At 47.5% G+C, this 15,078-nt stretch overlaps 1 protein-coding gene across 1 annotated transcript in view; it reads left to right on the top strand.

Annotated features, from left to right (window-relative positions):
- Positions 1-14,812, top strand: part of LOC124795105 (cytochrome P450 9e2-like) — a 431,878-nt gene extending 417,066 nt beyond the window's left edge. Inside the window, exons 7-8 of the mRNA XM_047258953.1 lie at positions 12,596-12,859; positions 14,277-14,812. Of these exons, the coding sequence (XP_047114909.1) occupies positions 12,596-12,859; positions 14,277-14,443 (431 nt within the window). The 3' untranslated portion in view covers positions 14,444-14,812. The remainder of the gene's footprint in view (positions 1-12,595; positions 12,860-14,276) is intronic.
- Positions 14,813-15,078: the final 266 nt, after the last annotated feature.

Genomic DNA, 15,078 nt, shown 5'->3' with positions numbered 1-15,078 from the left:
GACAAACATTTTCTTTTACATCGTTTTCTTTCAGCTTCTTCCAGTAAGGATGACGTTCTGACAGTGGAGACGAAGGACTTTTTCACTCGCATTACCAACGACGTGATAGCGACGTCAGCGTTTGGTGTCAAAGTGGACTCGCTGTCGGACCCGGAGAACCTGTTCTACTGCATGGGCCGGGAGCTGACCAACGTCCGCGTGACCGCTGCTATTGGCTACATGCTGTTCCCGTGGCTCATGGTGGTGAGTACAGCACACGAAATTAAAGAGTTTTTCTAATTTCTCTGAATAATCGTAACCCCCGTTTTAACGATTGTTTTACTTTTCCTGTTCGCGACAGTTGCTGGGCATACCGTTCGTCAGTACGAAGGCGATAGAGTACTTTAAATCTGTCGTGTGGGAGACCATTGAGACGAGAGAGAAGCAGGGAATAGTTCGACCCGACATGCTCCACTTGCTGATGCAGGCACGACGCGGCGAACTGGCGGCAGACGAAGGAGAGAAGGACGGGACGGCTGGACACAAGGGCAGGCGTAAGTCTGTTCACTGGTGACTTTTCATTTTCCGCATTATTTACTAACGCAGTATTCTAATGCATTGGCTGCAGTTCTTTACGACCATAATTAGCTTTCTCGTAAGAAGATGAAGTGGTTTAGGCAAAGTTTCGTATCAGGATCGAAATTACAGCAACAGATACAGTGTATCGCGTCAGGAGTAGTACTCCCCCGTACCATCACTAACTGTAAACTCACGTCTTGGAGGTACTATCCCCACGCGAGACGTTCCATCTACTACGTTCATTTTTCTTCTGACAATGGAGAGAGTTAAAATGAGTTCTTTCTGAGTCATCGTTCTTTCGACTGGTCTGATACGGCCGGCAACGGATTCCTCTCCTGTTCCAACCTCTCCATCTCAGAGTAGCTGCTGCAATCCACGCCCTCAATTATTTGCTGCATGTAGTCCACTCTCTTGCTTCCTCTACAGCTTTTACCCTCTACAGCTCCCTCTAGTACTATGGAAGTTACTTCCTGGTGTCTCGGATGTCCTATCATCCTCTCCCTGCCGCTCTTCAGTGTTTTCCACGTAGTGCTCACCGATTCTGCGGAGAGCCTCCTCATTTCTTACCTTATCAGCCCATCTAGTTTTCAACTGTCGTCTGTAGGAGACGTCGCAATGAATGAATTTTCACTCTGCAGCGGAGTGTGCGCTGATATGAAAATTGCTGGCATATTAAAACTGTGTGCCGAACCGAGACTCGAACTCGGGACCTTTGCCTTTCGCGGGCAAGTGCTCTACCATCTCAACTACCCAAACACGACTCACAGCTCGTCCTCACAGCTTTACTTCTGGCAGTGCCTCGTCTAGTCTCCTACCTACTCCGCTGCAGAGTGAAAATCTCATTCTGGAAACATCCCCCAAGCTGTGGCTAAGCCACGTCTCTACAATATCCTGTTCGCAGGAGAGCTTCTGTAAAGCCGCTGGTGTTCCACTTGTCGCAGCCATCGTGGATTTTCCGTTGCCCAATAGTGCATATTATGCCGGTTTACGTTACCGCTGTTGGCGAAAATAGAACGCTTGCAAAAAATCTGCTATCGTACCGTAATTTCTCTTGTGCCCAGTGGCGGAACTGTACACGACGTTCAAAGTCGTCGCCATGCAATTCCTGGTGCATAGAAATACGGTACGGGTGCAATCGATGTTGATGTAGCATTCTCAACACCGACATTTTTGACATTCCAGATTCTCGCGCAATTTGTCTTCTACTGATGTGCGGATTAGCCGCGACAGCAGCTAAAACACCTACTTGGGCATCATCATTTGTTGCAGGTCGTGGCTGACGTTTCACATGTGGCTGAACACTTCCTGTTTCCTTAAATAACTTAAGTATCCGGCCAACGGTGCGGACACTTGGATGATGTCGTCCAGGATACCGAGCAGCATACATAGCACACGCCCGTTGGGCATTTAGATCTCAACAGCAGTACATCACCATGATATCGACCTTTTCCGCAATTGGTAAACGGTCCATTTTAACACGGGTAATGTATCACGAAGCAAATACCGTCCGCACAGGCAGAATGTTACGTGATATCACGTACGTTTGTGACTATTACAGCGGCAGCTATCACAAAGCGAAGAAAGTGGTCCAACTAAAACATTCATATCTCTTTACATACTACACGAATATGTAATAAGAATGGGGGTTCCTATTTAAAAAAAAAAAACGCAATTTATATCAGTCTGACGTATGGCAGCGCCATCTAGCGGGCCAACCATAGCGCCATCTGGTTTCCCCCTTCAAGCTAGACGAGTTTCGTTCTTTGTAGTTTTTTCGTTTGACGCTTATTTCGTGAGATACTTGGCCCGGTCAGTATCAGTGGACCACCCTGTATACATAATTGTGTACGGGACACTCGGTGCGCGAGTTCTACTCGCACTTAGCGGTTTTTTCCCCTTTTACATTAGCGTTTTGCTGCCACTCTCGGTACAACTAGGTAATCCAGATACTGGCAGAGCAGAAATTTCTGTTTTTCACAATTTATGTGTTCTTTAGAATAGTGCTCACTTTCTGTGCATGATGGCAGGCCTCACCGACGAAGATGTGGCAGCCCAGGCGATGATATTCTTCTTCGCCGGCTTCGACACCGTGTCCACGGTGCTGACCTTCTGCAGCTACCTGCTGGCAGCTCACGAGGACGTCCAACAGCGGCTGCAGCGGGAGGTGGACGAGCTGATGCAGAAGAGCGGGGGGCAGCCCAGCTACGAACAGGTCATGGGCTGCCAGTACCTCGACATGGTACTTTCTGGTAAGCTGGAACCCTCCTCACTGAAATGGGGATCTGTTGCATTGTCGGGAGTACGCTCTTTCACCGGCTGTTTTTATATTGGTGCTGTGTCGTGTTCTACGTACGTTACTGAAAGGAAGAAACATTGATTATGTTTATCCAAACTTTAATAACGGTTAAAGCAGCTACGCAAGGGAGTCCCATATGATCAGTCCCTATTTTAGGGTTTGACAGTGACCCACATGGATAGCTGGGTGTGTTAAAGCGCTACTTCCAAGACAAGGAAGTGGGTCGGCTACGATGTAAACTCCTTAAATAAATAATCCTGCCCTAACGAACCCAAAGTAGTCCACGTGGAATAATATTAGATACAACAACATCATATTAGCTTCAAAACACTTTAAACAAATTGTCACTGCCTCCAAGCAGTAAGGGAATCACACTCAAACCCCTGGTATTTAAAACAAGCAACTAAAATCACACTAAAATCACACTCGTACAAGATTACTTCAAGGAAAGGCGTAAAATGATACATTAGAGTTACAACAGCTATACGTCCTTGATAGACGCAAACATTCAAGGCCCCGCAGGACGATGTGACTGAAAGACCATACATTGGTGCATCGATTGTGTGGCACACAGTGCTTTCTGAAACAGGCTGAACACTAAGACTGAGAAATAATATACAGTAAGCTCCAAGGTTTCAACGGTAAACCAGGATATTGGCGCCATCAGACACCAATACGTATTACTACAGCCAAAGTGGCACGACAAGTTTCGTAGCGGCGAACAACAAGAGAAACTGTACAAAGAGTTTCGTGATTGAGAATCAAACCGTAGTCTGTCTCAGGTTCATCAACTTGCAACACGGAGAGCAGAAAATATGTCTCGAACGAATGACGTAAGTACAATGATTTCACCTCATAACGTCAGTTTAGGTCTGTGTCCAACAGTATCGGAAACGTAGATCACCGACGAAGATGCAGCAGTCCAAGCGATGATATTCTTCTTCGCCGGGTCCGACACCGTGCCTACGGTGCTGACTTTCTGCAGCTACCTGCTGGCAGCTCACGAAGACTTCCCAACAATATGTATCAGCTGACGACCACCAAACTTCTTCGCTACACAGTCCGTCCTAAAACACGCTCAATGCAGCCAGCGGCGACTCGAGTGGACATTTTCATCGCGACAGTATTCGCCGCCAAGGTTGCCTCTCGTGTCCGCTGCCAGCCACACGCTCTCATGCCCCCCACTCCACACGTTCGCTCGGTCGATCGTGCGCGCCACCTCGCGACCCTGTCACGAGTCCGAAAGGGTACGATCTCTGGAGGAGGACCGATAGGATGACAGCCGACATGGATCGTCTTCAACGTATCTACATACTGTTTCAAAACTCCTGTACAGGGCTCTAGAGGTACCGTTTTGATAAGGAGCCCGCTTCAAGGTACCCATAAACTAAGAAAAGGGCCCTGTCGTCAGTGTCCCTTGTACTTATGACATCACTTATCAGTTTCGTCCGACCACAACAATGGTTACGAGAAACAGGTACGTTCGTAACTGGAAGGGTTTACTGTGGCACTGCATGAAAGCACCGCACTCTCCACTTTGAAGAGGACATCTTTCGTCATGTAGGAGGGAAACCAATGATGAGTACTTCAGACATTGTCCATCATGGACATATGTCGTCATGAAAATTGACATTCGTGAAAAACTAAGTTTTCGTGTAATGCAACACAAATTACACACACTATAGTCTTCCAGTGTTTGATAATGAGAGAATTTAGCCCCTTTCAACAAACTTTAAACATCTCTAGCCTGTGGGTAATTAATCCCAAACTAATAAAACGAACATAATTAAGGTTTCCGCCTTCAAACGCAAAGGCGTTAGATGATTAACGCCAAATATTTAACACATTAAACCGTTAACAGAGAAATCAGTCTCTGAACCTGTTTCATACATGGGAGTTCGGGTCTTTGTAGAATCTGCTCCTGCTTGGCTGCCCTGGTGGCACCAGGGGGCTGCTGCAGAGGCCGCGCTGACCCGTGAGGCGGTCAATCTGGGAGGAGGAACGCAGCAGAACCACGGGGCAAATGATTCGCACGAATGTGGTTCTGGTGGCGGCGCTGCAAACCATGTGGACCTGCAATCTAGTACATGAGACAGGCAATGCGTTCCTGGATCACTTCTCTCTCCCAGCGCCCACGGTTGCCGTAAACCTTGAAAAGAACCAGATCGGTCGGCGCGAAACTAATACTCGCGGACCATTGGCGGCGCCAGACGCTGCAGTGGGTGGAGGAAGGGTGGCAGCGTCCGATGGCGGCGGCCACGAAGAGGTGCCGCCGGTGATGGTCCGCCTCGTGGGTGGGAGCGACCGACAACAGGCGTGAGGGAGTTCCAGCGCCTGCCTCTTCCTGAGTGTGGCTGGTGAGAAGCTCCACCGTCGGTTGTTTGAAAGTGCGTACAAAGCGTTCTGCTTCTCCACTGAGTGGGCGCGAAACGGAGAGCTTGTTCACAAAACTGTTCAAAATCAAAATGGCTGTAAGCACTATGCGACTTAACATATGAAGTTATCAGTTCCCTAAAACTTAGAACAACTTAAACATAACTGACCTAAGGACATCACACACATCCATGCCCGAGGCAAGATTCGAACCTGCGACTGTAGCAGCAGCGCGGTTCCGGACTGAAGCGCCCAGAACCGCTAGGCCACAGCGGCCGGCACTGTTCAAAATCAAGTGAGTTGAACTGTGGTCCATTGTCCAACACAAGTACTTCTGGCAAACCTTCTATGCAAAATATATTGGTCAACGATTGAATTGTGCTACGTGATGTGGTAGGAACCATAGGCAACGCAAATGGGAAACTGCTAAAAGAGTCTACCACTATGAGCCAACGAGTGTTCCAAAATGGTCCTGCAAAGTCATTGTACACTCGTTGCCACGGCGATTGAGTCTTACGCCAAGCTGCAAATGTCTGTGGCGGAGCGGATTGGTCTTCCGCGCATGCGGGACTCTGTGGTGTCATCTGTTCAGAATGGGCGTCCGTGCCCTGCCAAGTACAGAGCCGTAGCGTTAACTGTTTGCTGCGAACAGTTCCCCGTGTCCTCGGCGGAACAATCGCAATACATCCTTTCGCAGCACGTTGGAAATAAGTACACACGATGGTCCACTGCCCTTTTGAATTAGATTCACACCATTTTGAACCGAAAGGTTATGCCGACGTGGAAAATTTCTCTGCACAATAGAATTCTGGATACTGTTCAGTGCACGACGCCAAGACGTGTGAATGTAATGCAACAAAATCTTGAGATCCGAGTGTGCTTCCACGGCCTGTGCAATTCTTCTGCAGTGCCAGGGAAAAGAGTCCAGCAATTCAGAGTGCTGCGCATCGATTTGGCAACAAGAGGCGGCAGATGCATCGAAATCAGAGTGTGGGCCAATCTGAAGGCGAGGTAGGGTGTCTCCATTGCCATGCTTTGGCGTAGGTCTGTACACAATTTCATACTAATGCTGCGAAAGCAAGAAAGCCCTACGTTGCAATTTTTTAGCACTGTGTGTAGGAAACGGCTTTTATGGATGAAACAATGACTGCAAAGGGTTGTGATCTGTCGCTAAAAATAACTTGCAACCGTACAAATAGTGATGGAATTTGGCCACAACATATACAATAGCGAGAGCCTCTTTTTCTGTTTGACAATAATTGCACTCAGTTAACAACTCTGATGCAAAAGCAATTCTGTGCGAAAGCACACGGCTGATTCTGTAGGAAGAAGCGTTCACTTGCAAAACTGCTAGCTTGGCAGGGTCAAATTGCATTTAGCAACTGTCACTAGGCGAGATATTTTTGAGCTTCTGAAATGCTTCTTGGCATTCTTTGGTCCACACGGAAGATAGATTGTCCCGACGCAAGTGATGCAATGGGTTCGCTATTTGTAGAGCATTCGGTATGAACCGAATGTAGTTTGTCACCTTGCCTAGTACTGACTCCAGTCCAGACACATTGCGAGGAACAGACACGTCACGGATCGCAAGAAAATGAGTTTGGAGGGGGTGCACACCCTGACTGTTTATCACATATGTGGGCATGTCTGAATCCATATGGGACCACACTGCTGAGTTCATCGGTCCCTAGACTAACACACTACTTAAACTAACGCAAACTAACTTATGTTAAGAACAACACAAACAGCCATGCCCGAGGGAGGACTCGAACCTCCGGCGGGAGGGGCCGCAAAATCCGTGACATGGCGCCGCAAGCCGCGTGGCCACTCCGCCCCGATAGACGAGTGGTCAGCGCGACCGAATGCCGCGCCAAGGGGCCCGGGTTCGATTCCCGCCTGCGTCGGGGATTTTTCTCCGCTCACATACTGGGTGTTGTGTTGTCCTCGTCATCGCGTTGTGTTGTCATCGTCGTCTCACCCACCGGCATGGCGACAGGAAGGGCATCCGGCCACCCCTTAAATTAACCTTGCCAGATCAGACGATAACCGTGCCGACCTTGCGAAAGTGCGGGACACGGGCACAAGGAGAGAGAGAGAGAGAGAGACAGAGAGAGAGAGAGAGACAGAGAGAGAGTTTGAACAAAATGGCGCTTTTGCAGTCAGCTGTTGCAAATAACACTGAAAAATGGCGGGTGCGAAAGCACTGCCGAATGGCAAACGCAAACACCTGCACACTCCTAAGTGTGAATTTTCAACAAACACTATCTGTGATTCTTCATCAAATGGAATTTGCAAGTAGTCATCACGCAAATCTATGTTATAAAAGTAACGCCTTCACCGAGCCTGTCCATGAGTACCTCAGGACGAGGTAGTGCATAAGTGTCAATTTGTTTCTAGGTAGACTGTAGACTTGAAGCCAACACAAATGCGAATGCGACCAGAAGGCTTAGGCAACCAAAGTAGAGGACTTGCCCATTGACTAGCTTGAATGGGAGCAGTTACACCATAATCTTGCAATTCTTTCAATCCACTGGCTCCTTGTCTCTTAAAGCAGTCGGAACGCGGATGGCCTGGAAAGACTTAGGCTGTGGATTGTCGTTCAATGTAGGATGCACTACAATGTCATTAGTGTTTCCCATTCCTTCTGCAAATAGTTGAAGTTGTTTAAGCAAGCTAGTTACTCTGTCTTTTGGAGTGAAAGCAGTCACTGAAAGTACATTGTCTTGCATGCTAAGGCCAAACAAATCATAGGCATCTAAACAAAACGTGTTCTCACTGTCTCTTTATTTCAACACAGTAAAATTCACCATGCTAGTGTGAGATTTGTACGTGGCAGGCAAACTACCCTGTCCAAGCACTGGAATTTTCTGTCCGTTGTAAGCATTGCAGTGCTTGCTAGATTTCGGAAGGTGTGGTGAGCCTTACTGTTTGTATGGTAAGCAAAGTTACTGAAGCACCTGTTTCTAGCTGAAAGGTCACACGACGGCCAGCAATTCGTAATGAGACAAACAGTTTGTTAGAACGTCGTTGCACAGCAATAGGACGAGGAGCAGGCACAACCTTAGTCTTGCTTTTGTCAGAACCTGTTGTAGGTTTTGAAAACACATCGTTCACTGCAAGGTGCACGAGCCCGTTTCTTCTGGGAGCCGTAAAAGTGGCGTTTTTGTGCGATTGCAAACAAATTGCTTGGACATGGCCTGTTTCTCCACACTTGTAACATGTTGCGTTACGTGATGCACAATCCTGTCTTTTATGGCGAACAAGGGAAAGATTCCACTAAGTTCAGAGGCCCGTTTACCTGTCTACGTGGCTGTTCTCGCGGCTGTGTACGCGCTCGTTCTTGTGGCTGCTTGGGGCGGTCGCGAACGAGGGGCTACTCGAACTGACAAATCGGGGCCTCGTCAGACTTATCGGCCGGAATGGCGCCCGAATCCTATTGCTATAAGATTTGCAATACTTGGGGAAGTGATGGATCAGAGTATTTTAAGACCTGTTCCCGTATTCTGCTATCTGGGACACTGAATGTTATTGCATCAGGGATCATTATACTACCGTAAAAGTTGCCACAACTACACTTAAAATTTACACTTCCTAGTCACGGACGTTAACTCTGAGTACCACTATGGGTACGACTGTTCCGCATTTCTCTGCAAGCGAAAGAACTGACATCTAGGTGCAGCCACTTGGACTTGCTAGGTCGTAGTATTGAGTTAATGCAGCGAGTAATAGCTGAGTTCATCGGGAGACACGGTTGGGAACAGATTTTGTATTAATCTGAACACTGGGGATCCCACAATCGAAAGGAAGTATTGTAACTTTACAGTATCCTGAACACACACGACGAACATGACAATGCGCTTGGAAATGAGTCAGGTATTCAATCCATTCCTCTTCTGATTCCTTAAACTGCCAGAACGTTGCTATGCTGGTCGGAGGTATTGTTGGGCTGGTTGGTTGATCAGTTGTGGTTGTGCGGCCGACGCAGCTTGTGCAGCCAGTAGTTGTACCGTCGTCAGTAATGTAGTAATTCGTTGGTTCTAAAAATGAAAAACTTGTGTTAGCTCCATCACATTGGCCGTCTGCGGCTGAGGAGTGGGGGCAGGAGGTGGAGAGGGTAGCGAATTCATGGTTCACACAAATACGTTGAAGCAAAAAATGCAAGCAAAGCCTCTGAAAAGATAAATTTGATAAGTTGTGCGGCTCCCCTCCTAGAATACAAGTAAGAACACAACAAAAAACGAGCAATAGAAATACTTGAATACGATCGCCCCTGCAAGCTAAACCACAAGAAAAGCAAGCAAACTCTTCGGCCAATCCTCGTCGCCACTGTAGAGTCCTCATCGCCATTGCAGTTTCCCGTCCTCGTCGCCACCGTATTGTACCGTGGGAAGCAGGAGAGAGGACGTTGTTATGGGTGGCCGGTATCCTCTTTCTACAACACAAATGCATGTGTGGATTAATACGTTTCTTTATTTACATGAAGTTGACAGTTAACACGAATAGAGTCCATGTTCGTGTTACAAGCTGATCAGTAACAGTCCTCTCGCAGACAGTATCGGTAATCTTGATGTCCCACTAATCTGGTCGCCATGCACTGTCGCAGCCTGTTGAGAAGCGAGGCCGCTCTGCGGGTGAACGCCAGGTGCCAGACCGGACTGAGTCGGTGAGCCCTCTTGCTTGTCGGTGTGCCTCTGGCCAGGCGCCCTTCACCCTCTGCCTGCCACCGATCTCCGTGCTGCGTCTTTGCTTACAACAGCAAAGGTTTGATGTGGAATTCCAGGTGGGATCGCAATGGAGATATTGTGCCAAGTCGACAGGAAGAAATTCCCATGCACAAAATTAAATTTTTATAAAACATCTTAATGAATACTTTTTGTACTATTGCTAGTAAGTCTGCAATTTTTTTGCTTTTCCCTAGCGTTTATCGTGTCTAGTGCGAGGTTCGCTTCTCCACGATTTGGTAAATTTGATTTTAGTATTCAACGTTGAGGCCCAATGCATTTCCTGACGCCACAGTCATCAAGAAAACATTAAGACAGGAAAGTTGTCTTCGCCACCTGTCTGTGAATAGCGTGAATTGTGATCTATGTGTCATCGTGCTTTAACTGTTTGCATATCGTATTCACTAGAGAGCCTGCAATCCCGTTACAATTAAAATTAGTTAACTTCTCCTGGCAGAAGGTCTCTCGTAACGAAGGAAACGCATATTTTATTGCATCACGCTCACTATAAATCAAGGGGCAGCATGAGCGACTTGAATTCTTCAGTAGTGCAGCTTAGATATTTGCCAGTCACTCCAGTGGATTACGGGGAGCAGTCTCAGCCACAGAACCAGTATTCCAACGTGACTTCGTAGCTGCCTCCCCCTTCAAGGGTGCCACGCAAGCTAACCTCTGACTTTCGCGTGTTCTTTGGTTATATTATACCGGAATTATTTCCCTACAGAAAATCTCTTTCGAAATAGCTATTACAAAACTCTTACAACATTTACTACTCATTATCCCTATACATACTCTTGTATACTGTTTTACATGAATAAATTCATAGTCCGTAGCTCGTGGCCGTGCGGTAGCGTTCTCGCTTCCCACGCCCGGGTTCCCGGGTTCGATTCCCGGCGGGGTCAGGGATTTTCTCTGCCTCGTGATGACTAGGTATGTGTGCTGTTCTTAGGTTAGTTAGGTTTAAGTAGTTCTAAGTTCGAGGGGACTGATGACCATAGATGTTAAGTCCCATAGTGCTCAGAGCCATTTGAATAAATTCATAAAGTTTACAAGATACATACACGTTGTGATCAAAAGTACCCGGACACAACCATAAACATACGTTTTTCATACTAGGTGCAGTATGCCGCCACCCACTGCCAGGTACTCCATATCAGCAACCTCAGTAGTCGTTAGACATCGTGAGAGAGCACAATGGCGCGCTCCGTGGAACTCACGGACTTCGAACGTGGTCAGGTGATTGGCTGTCACTTGTGTCATAGTCTTGTACCAGTTATTTCCACACTCCTAAACATCCCTAGGTACACTGTTTCCGATGTGACAGGGAAGTGGAAACATGAAGGGACACGTACAGCACAAAAGCGTACAGGCCGACCTCGTCTGTTGACTGACTAAGACCGCAGACATTTGAAGAGGGACGTAATGTCTTATAGGCAGACATCCATCCAGCCGATTACACCAACCTGCATCAGCATCCACTGCAAGTACTACGACAGTTAGGGGGAATGTGAGAAAACTTGGATTTCATGGCGAGCGGGTGCTCATAAGCTACGCATCACGCCGGTAAATGCCAAACGACGCCTCGCTTGGTGTAAGGAGCGTAAACATTGGACGACTGAATTGTGGAAAAATGTTGTGTGGAGTGACGAATCGCGGTACACAATGTGGCGATCCGATGGCAAGGTGTGGGTATGACGAATGTCCGGTGAACGTCATCTGCCAGCGTGTGTAGTGCCAGCAGTAAAATTCGGAGGCGGTGGTTTTACGGTGTTGTCGTGTTTTTCATGGAGGGGTCTTGCACCCCTTGTTGTTTTGCGTGGAACTATCACACCAGAGGTCTACATTGGTGTGTTAAGCACCTTCTAGCTTCCCCCTGTTGAAGAGAAATTCGGGGATGGCGATTGCATCTCTCAAGCCGATCGAGCACCTGTTCATAATGCGCGACCTGTGGCGGAGTGGTTACACGACAATAACATCCCTCTAATGGACTGGTCTGCACAGAGTTCTCACCTGAATGTTGTAACACCTTTGGGATGTTTTGCAAAGCCGACTTCGTGCCAGGTGTCACCGACCGACATCGATACCTGCCCTGAGTGCAGCACTCCGTGAAGAATGGGCAGCGATTCCCCAAGAAACCTTCCAGCACCTGACTGAACGTATGCCTGCGAGAGTGGAAGCTGTGATCAAGGTTAAGAGTGGGCCTACACCGTACTGAATTCCATTACCGATGAAGGACGCCACGAATTTGTAAGTCATTTCCAGCCAGGTGTCCGGATACTTTTGATCACAAAGTGTATATATTTGTCACTATTTGAAAATGTTTATCTCACTGACATCCAATCCCAGACGTCTGTCCTCCACGACCGACGTCAGTGACAGGTCGGTACTGTGAGTCGATTTCTGGAGGGTACCTGGCCAAGTCAGCCGCGCTATGCTCCTACAGAGTGTGTGTCTACATCCAAGGCCTGCGCTAGCCACAGTATTAAGCATTCACATATATCCGAAGATCTGAATACTAGCCGCTACAGCAAGAGACCCATAGTGAACAAACACAAATATCTCAGCTAGTGTCCTATCAGTATTTTTTCGTTTCAGATCACTAACTGCCAGTGTGACCACTCCCCCTTCGCTGCTACACTGACCACAGAGACCCTGCGCATGTACCCGCCGCTCTCTGCTCTGGACCGGCAGTGTGTGCGGCCCTACCGACTGCCGGCGACTGAGACCTGCCCGGGGATCGACCTCCGGCCTGGAGACGTCATACGGCTACCCATCCGCGCCATCCATTTCGACCCGAAATACTATACGGAACCGGAGCGTTTCGACCCGGAACGCTTCAACCCAGAGAACAAACACCTCATCAAACCTTTCACGTACTGCCCATTTGGATCTGGACCTCGCATCTGCATTGGTAAGTATTTATCCTCATTTTCTCGTGTTATGTTGCTTTTCTGTTCTGTTATTTTGACAAGAAAGAACTTCGTCGTTCATTATATTCACAACTACAGTGGTGCGCATAATTTAAAGACAAAAGTAACTTCCGCTTGGTGTGTCAGTTCCAATTAACATAGCAATCGCGCCGTACTCACCGCGACTCGTGATGGGCCTCTGGATATTACAAAGGGTGGGACGTGGGTGTGTGACCACCACGGGCGGGAGTGCATGCTCTACGACACCCTACCACGCTGACCACAAGCTTGATGGGGAGTTCTCGTGGTGGGGCGCTGAACTCCACCACCAGCGGGGTTGTCATCCTCTGGATGGTCGCTGGTGCACGTGGACGTCCTGAAATACGTCTCGCCAATGCATCAAACACGTGCTCGATGGGATTCAGCCCGGTGGAGTAGGCAGACCAGTCCCTTCGCTGGATACCCTCTCATTGCAAGAACTCCTCCAATGCACTGTTGTCGCACACTGCCATCCATAAAAATGAAGTCATGGCCGAATGAACCCCTCTCACAACGGAAATAATAGAAATTAGGACAGTGTGAATGACGGTGACCTGTGAGTGTAACATTTCAAAGATCTGGAGGTCGGTGCGGCCATGTATCTTTGTACTTTCCCACACTACAGCCCTTGTACGACCGAAAAGATCATGGCCGGCAATGAATGGCGTACGCTGATATCCTCAAGTGACGTGAGAGGCAACGCGTAATGCACCCAGGAACTTCTTCAAAACAGAGCACCTATAAGAAATAGGCACATCACCAGCATGAATCGATAAACCTTTTCCCGTTTGTTCCGCATTTGAAAGTCTTGGTTCAACCATCTCTCTCCAGCTATCCTTGTAGTTCAACAGCGTCTTTGGAATTCTATTTTCGCAGAATCGTGTTAGACGTTACTGTTTTTCGTTCCAGTATTTCATTATCTCCTCAATCAGACCGAATATTTTTAGTACTTGTCTAACGTCTTCATTTCTATTTCAACCTTTTGATGTATATTTCGTCACTTTTCTAAGGAACGGGATCACTATGCTCTTTAAAAACTCCTGTTGTGTTGCTGTTCAGTATTCACAGTTACAACCACACATGGATGCTAACAGCTTCGATGATGAGGACCATAAAGCAAATCCATCGATGCAGTAACATACAATTTTGTGTCTTCCAGTAAAATAAAACTTCCCACCGATTCTTTAAGAAGATTTTTCATCTCACATTCAAGCCCACTTTACTTTACCAATTACATCATTTCGTCAAGCAAATTCGAAATTAGTTCGAGAACCATTCTTTTTCTGTCAGTGGAGCTTCAAATGCGACAAAGAGAAAAAGAACTGCAGAGAAAAGAGTAAACTGATGATGGCATTTCTTATGGAAGTTCTGTTGTTCCAGGCCAGAGGTTCGCGACGATGGAGATGAAGGTGCTGCTGGTGTACTTCCTCTCCCGCTTCAGCTTCCAGTCGGTCTCCAAGACGCCGGTGCCCCTCGAGATCAAACCTGACAGCATCTTCCTCGCTATCAAGGGCGGTTCCTGGCTTGGAGTTCGACGCAGATCCTGAACTGTTTCTACAGAGCTGGAGGAACTACCAAAAAGAGATGTGCCAACTTCGAGAAGTTGTGGTGCAACTGAAAGACAAATTTTCCTGGAAGTCAATAACAGAAATGCATCATGATGTACTACAGCGAAGATGAAATTAAGCGCTTCCGCTCCTTCGTACTTTGAGTATGAATTAATGAGTATTACAACCTTAAATAACACCACACAGTGTTTCCGAAAATGTTTAGACGTGTCTAATTGTAGAGTGTTCGTGCTGCTCCAGTGACGTTAATGGCACTCTATACGTCCTCTACAAATAGAAATCCACTGAGAAATGAAGCACATACTTCTTTAGAAGAGGGCGCTTGAAATTTGTGACTTGTTTAGTGGTGGCACTTCTACATCTACATCTACATTTATACTCCGCAAGCCACCCAACGGTGTGTGGCGGAGGGCACTTTACGTGCCACTGTTATTACCTCCCTTTCCTGTTCCAGTCGCGTATGGTTCGCGGGAAGAACAACTGTCTGAAGGCCTCTGTGCGCGCTCTAATCTCTCTAATTTTACATTCGTGATCTCCTCGGGAGGTATAAGTAGGGGGAAGCAATATATTCGATACCTCATCCAGAAACGCACCCTCTCGAAACCTGGACAGGA

The sequence above is a fragment of the Schistocerca piceifrons genome, chromosome 4, assembly GCF_021461385.2.
Source record: "Schistocerca piceifrons isolate TAMUIC-IGC-003096 chromosome 4, iqSchPice1.1, whole genome shotgun sequence".
Lineage (NCBI taxonomy): Eukaryota > Metazoa > Arthropoda > Insecta > Orthoptera > Acrididae > Schistocerca > Schistocerca piceifrons.
This window is presented reverse-complemented; position numbering and strand designations above follow the sequence as displayed.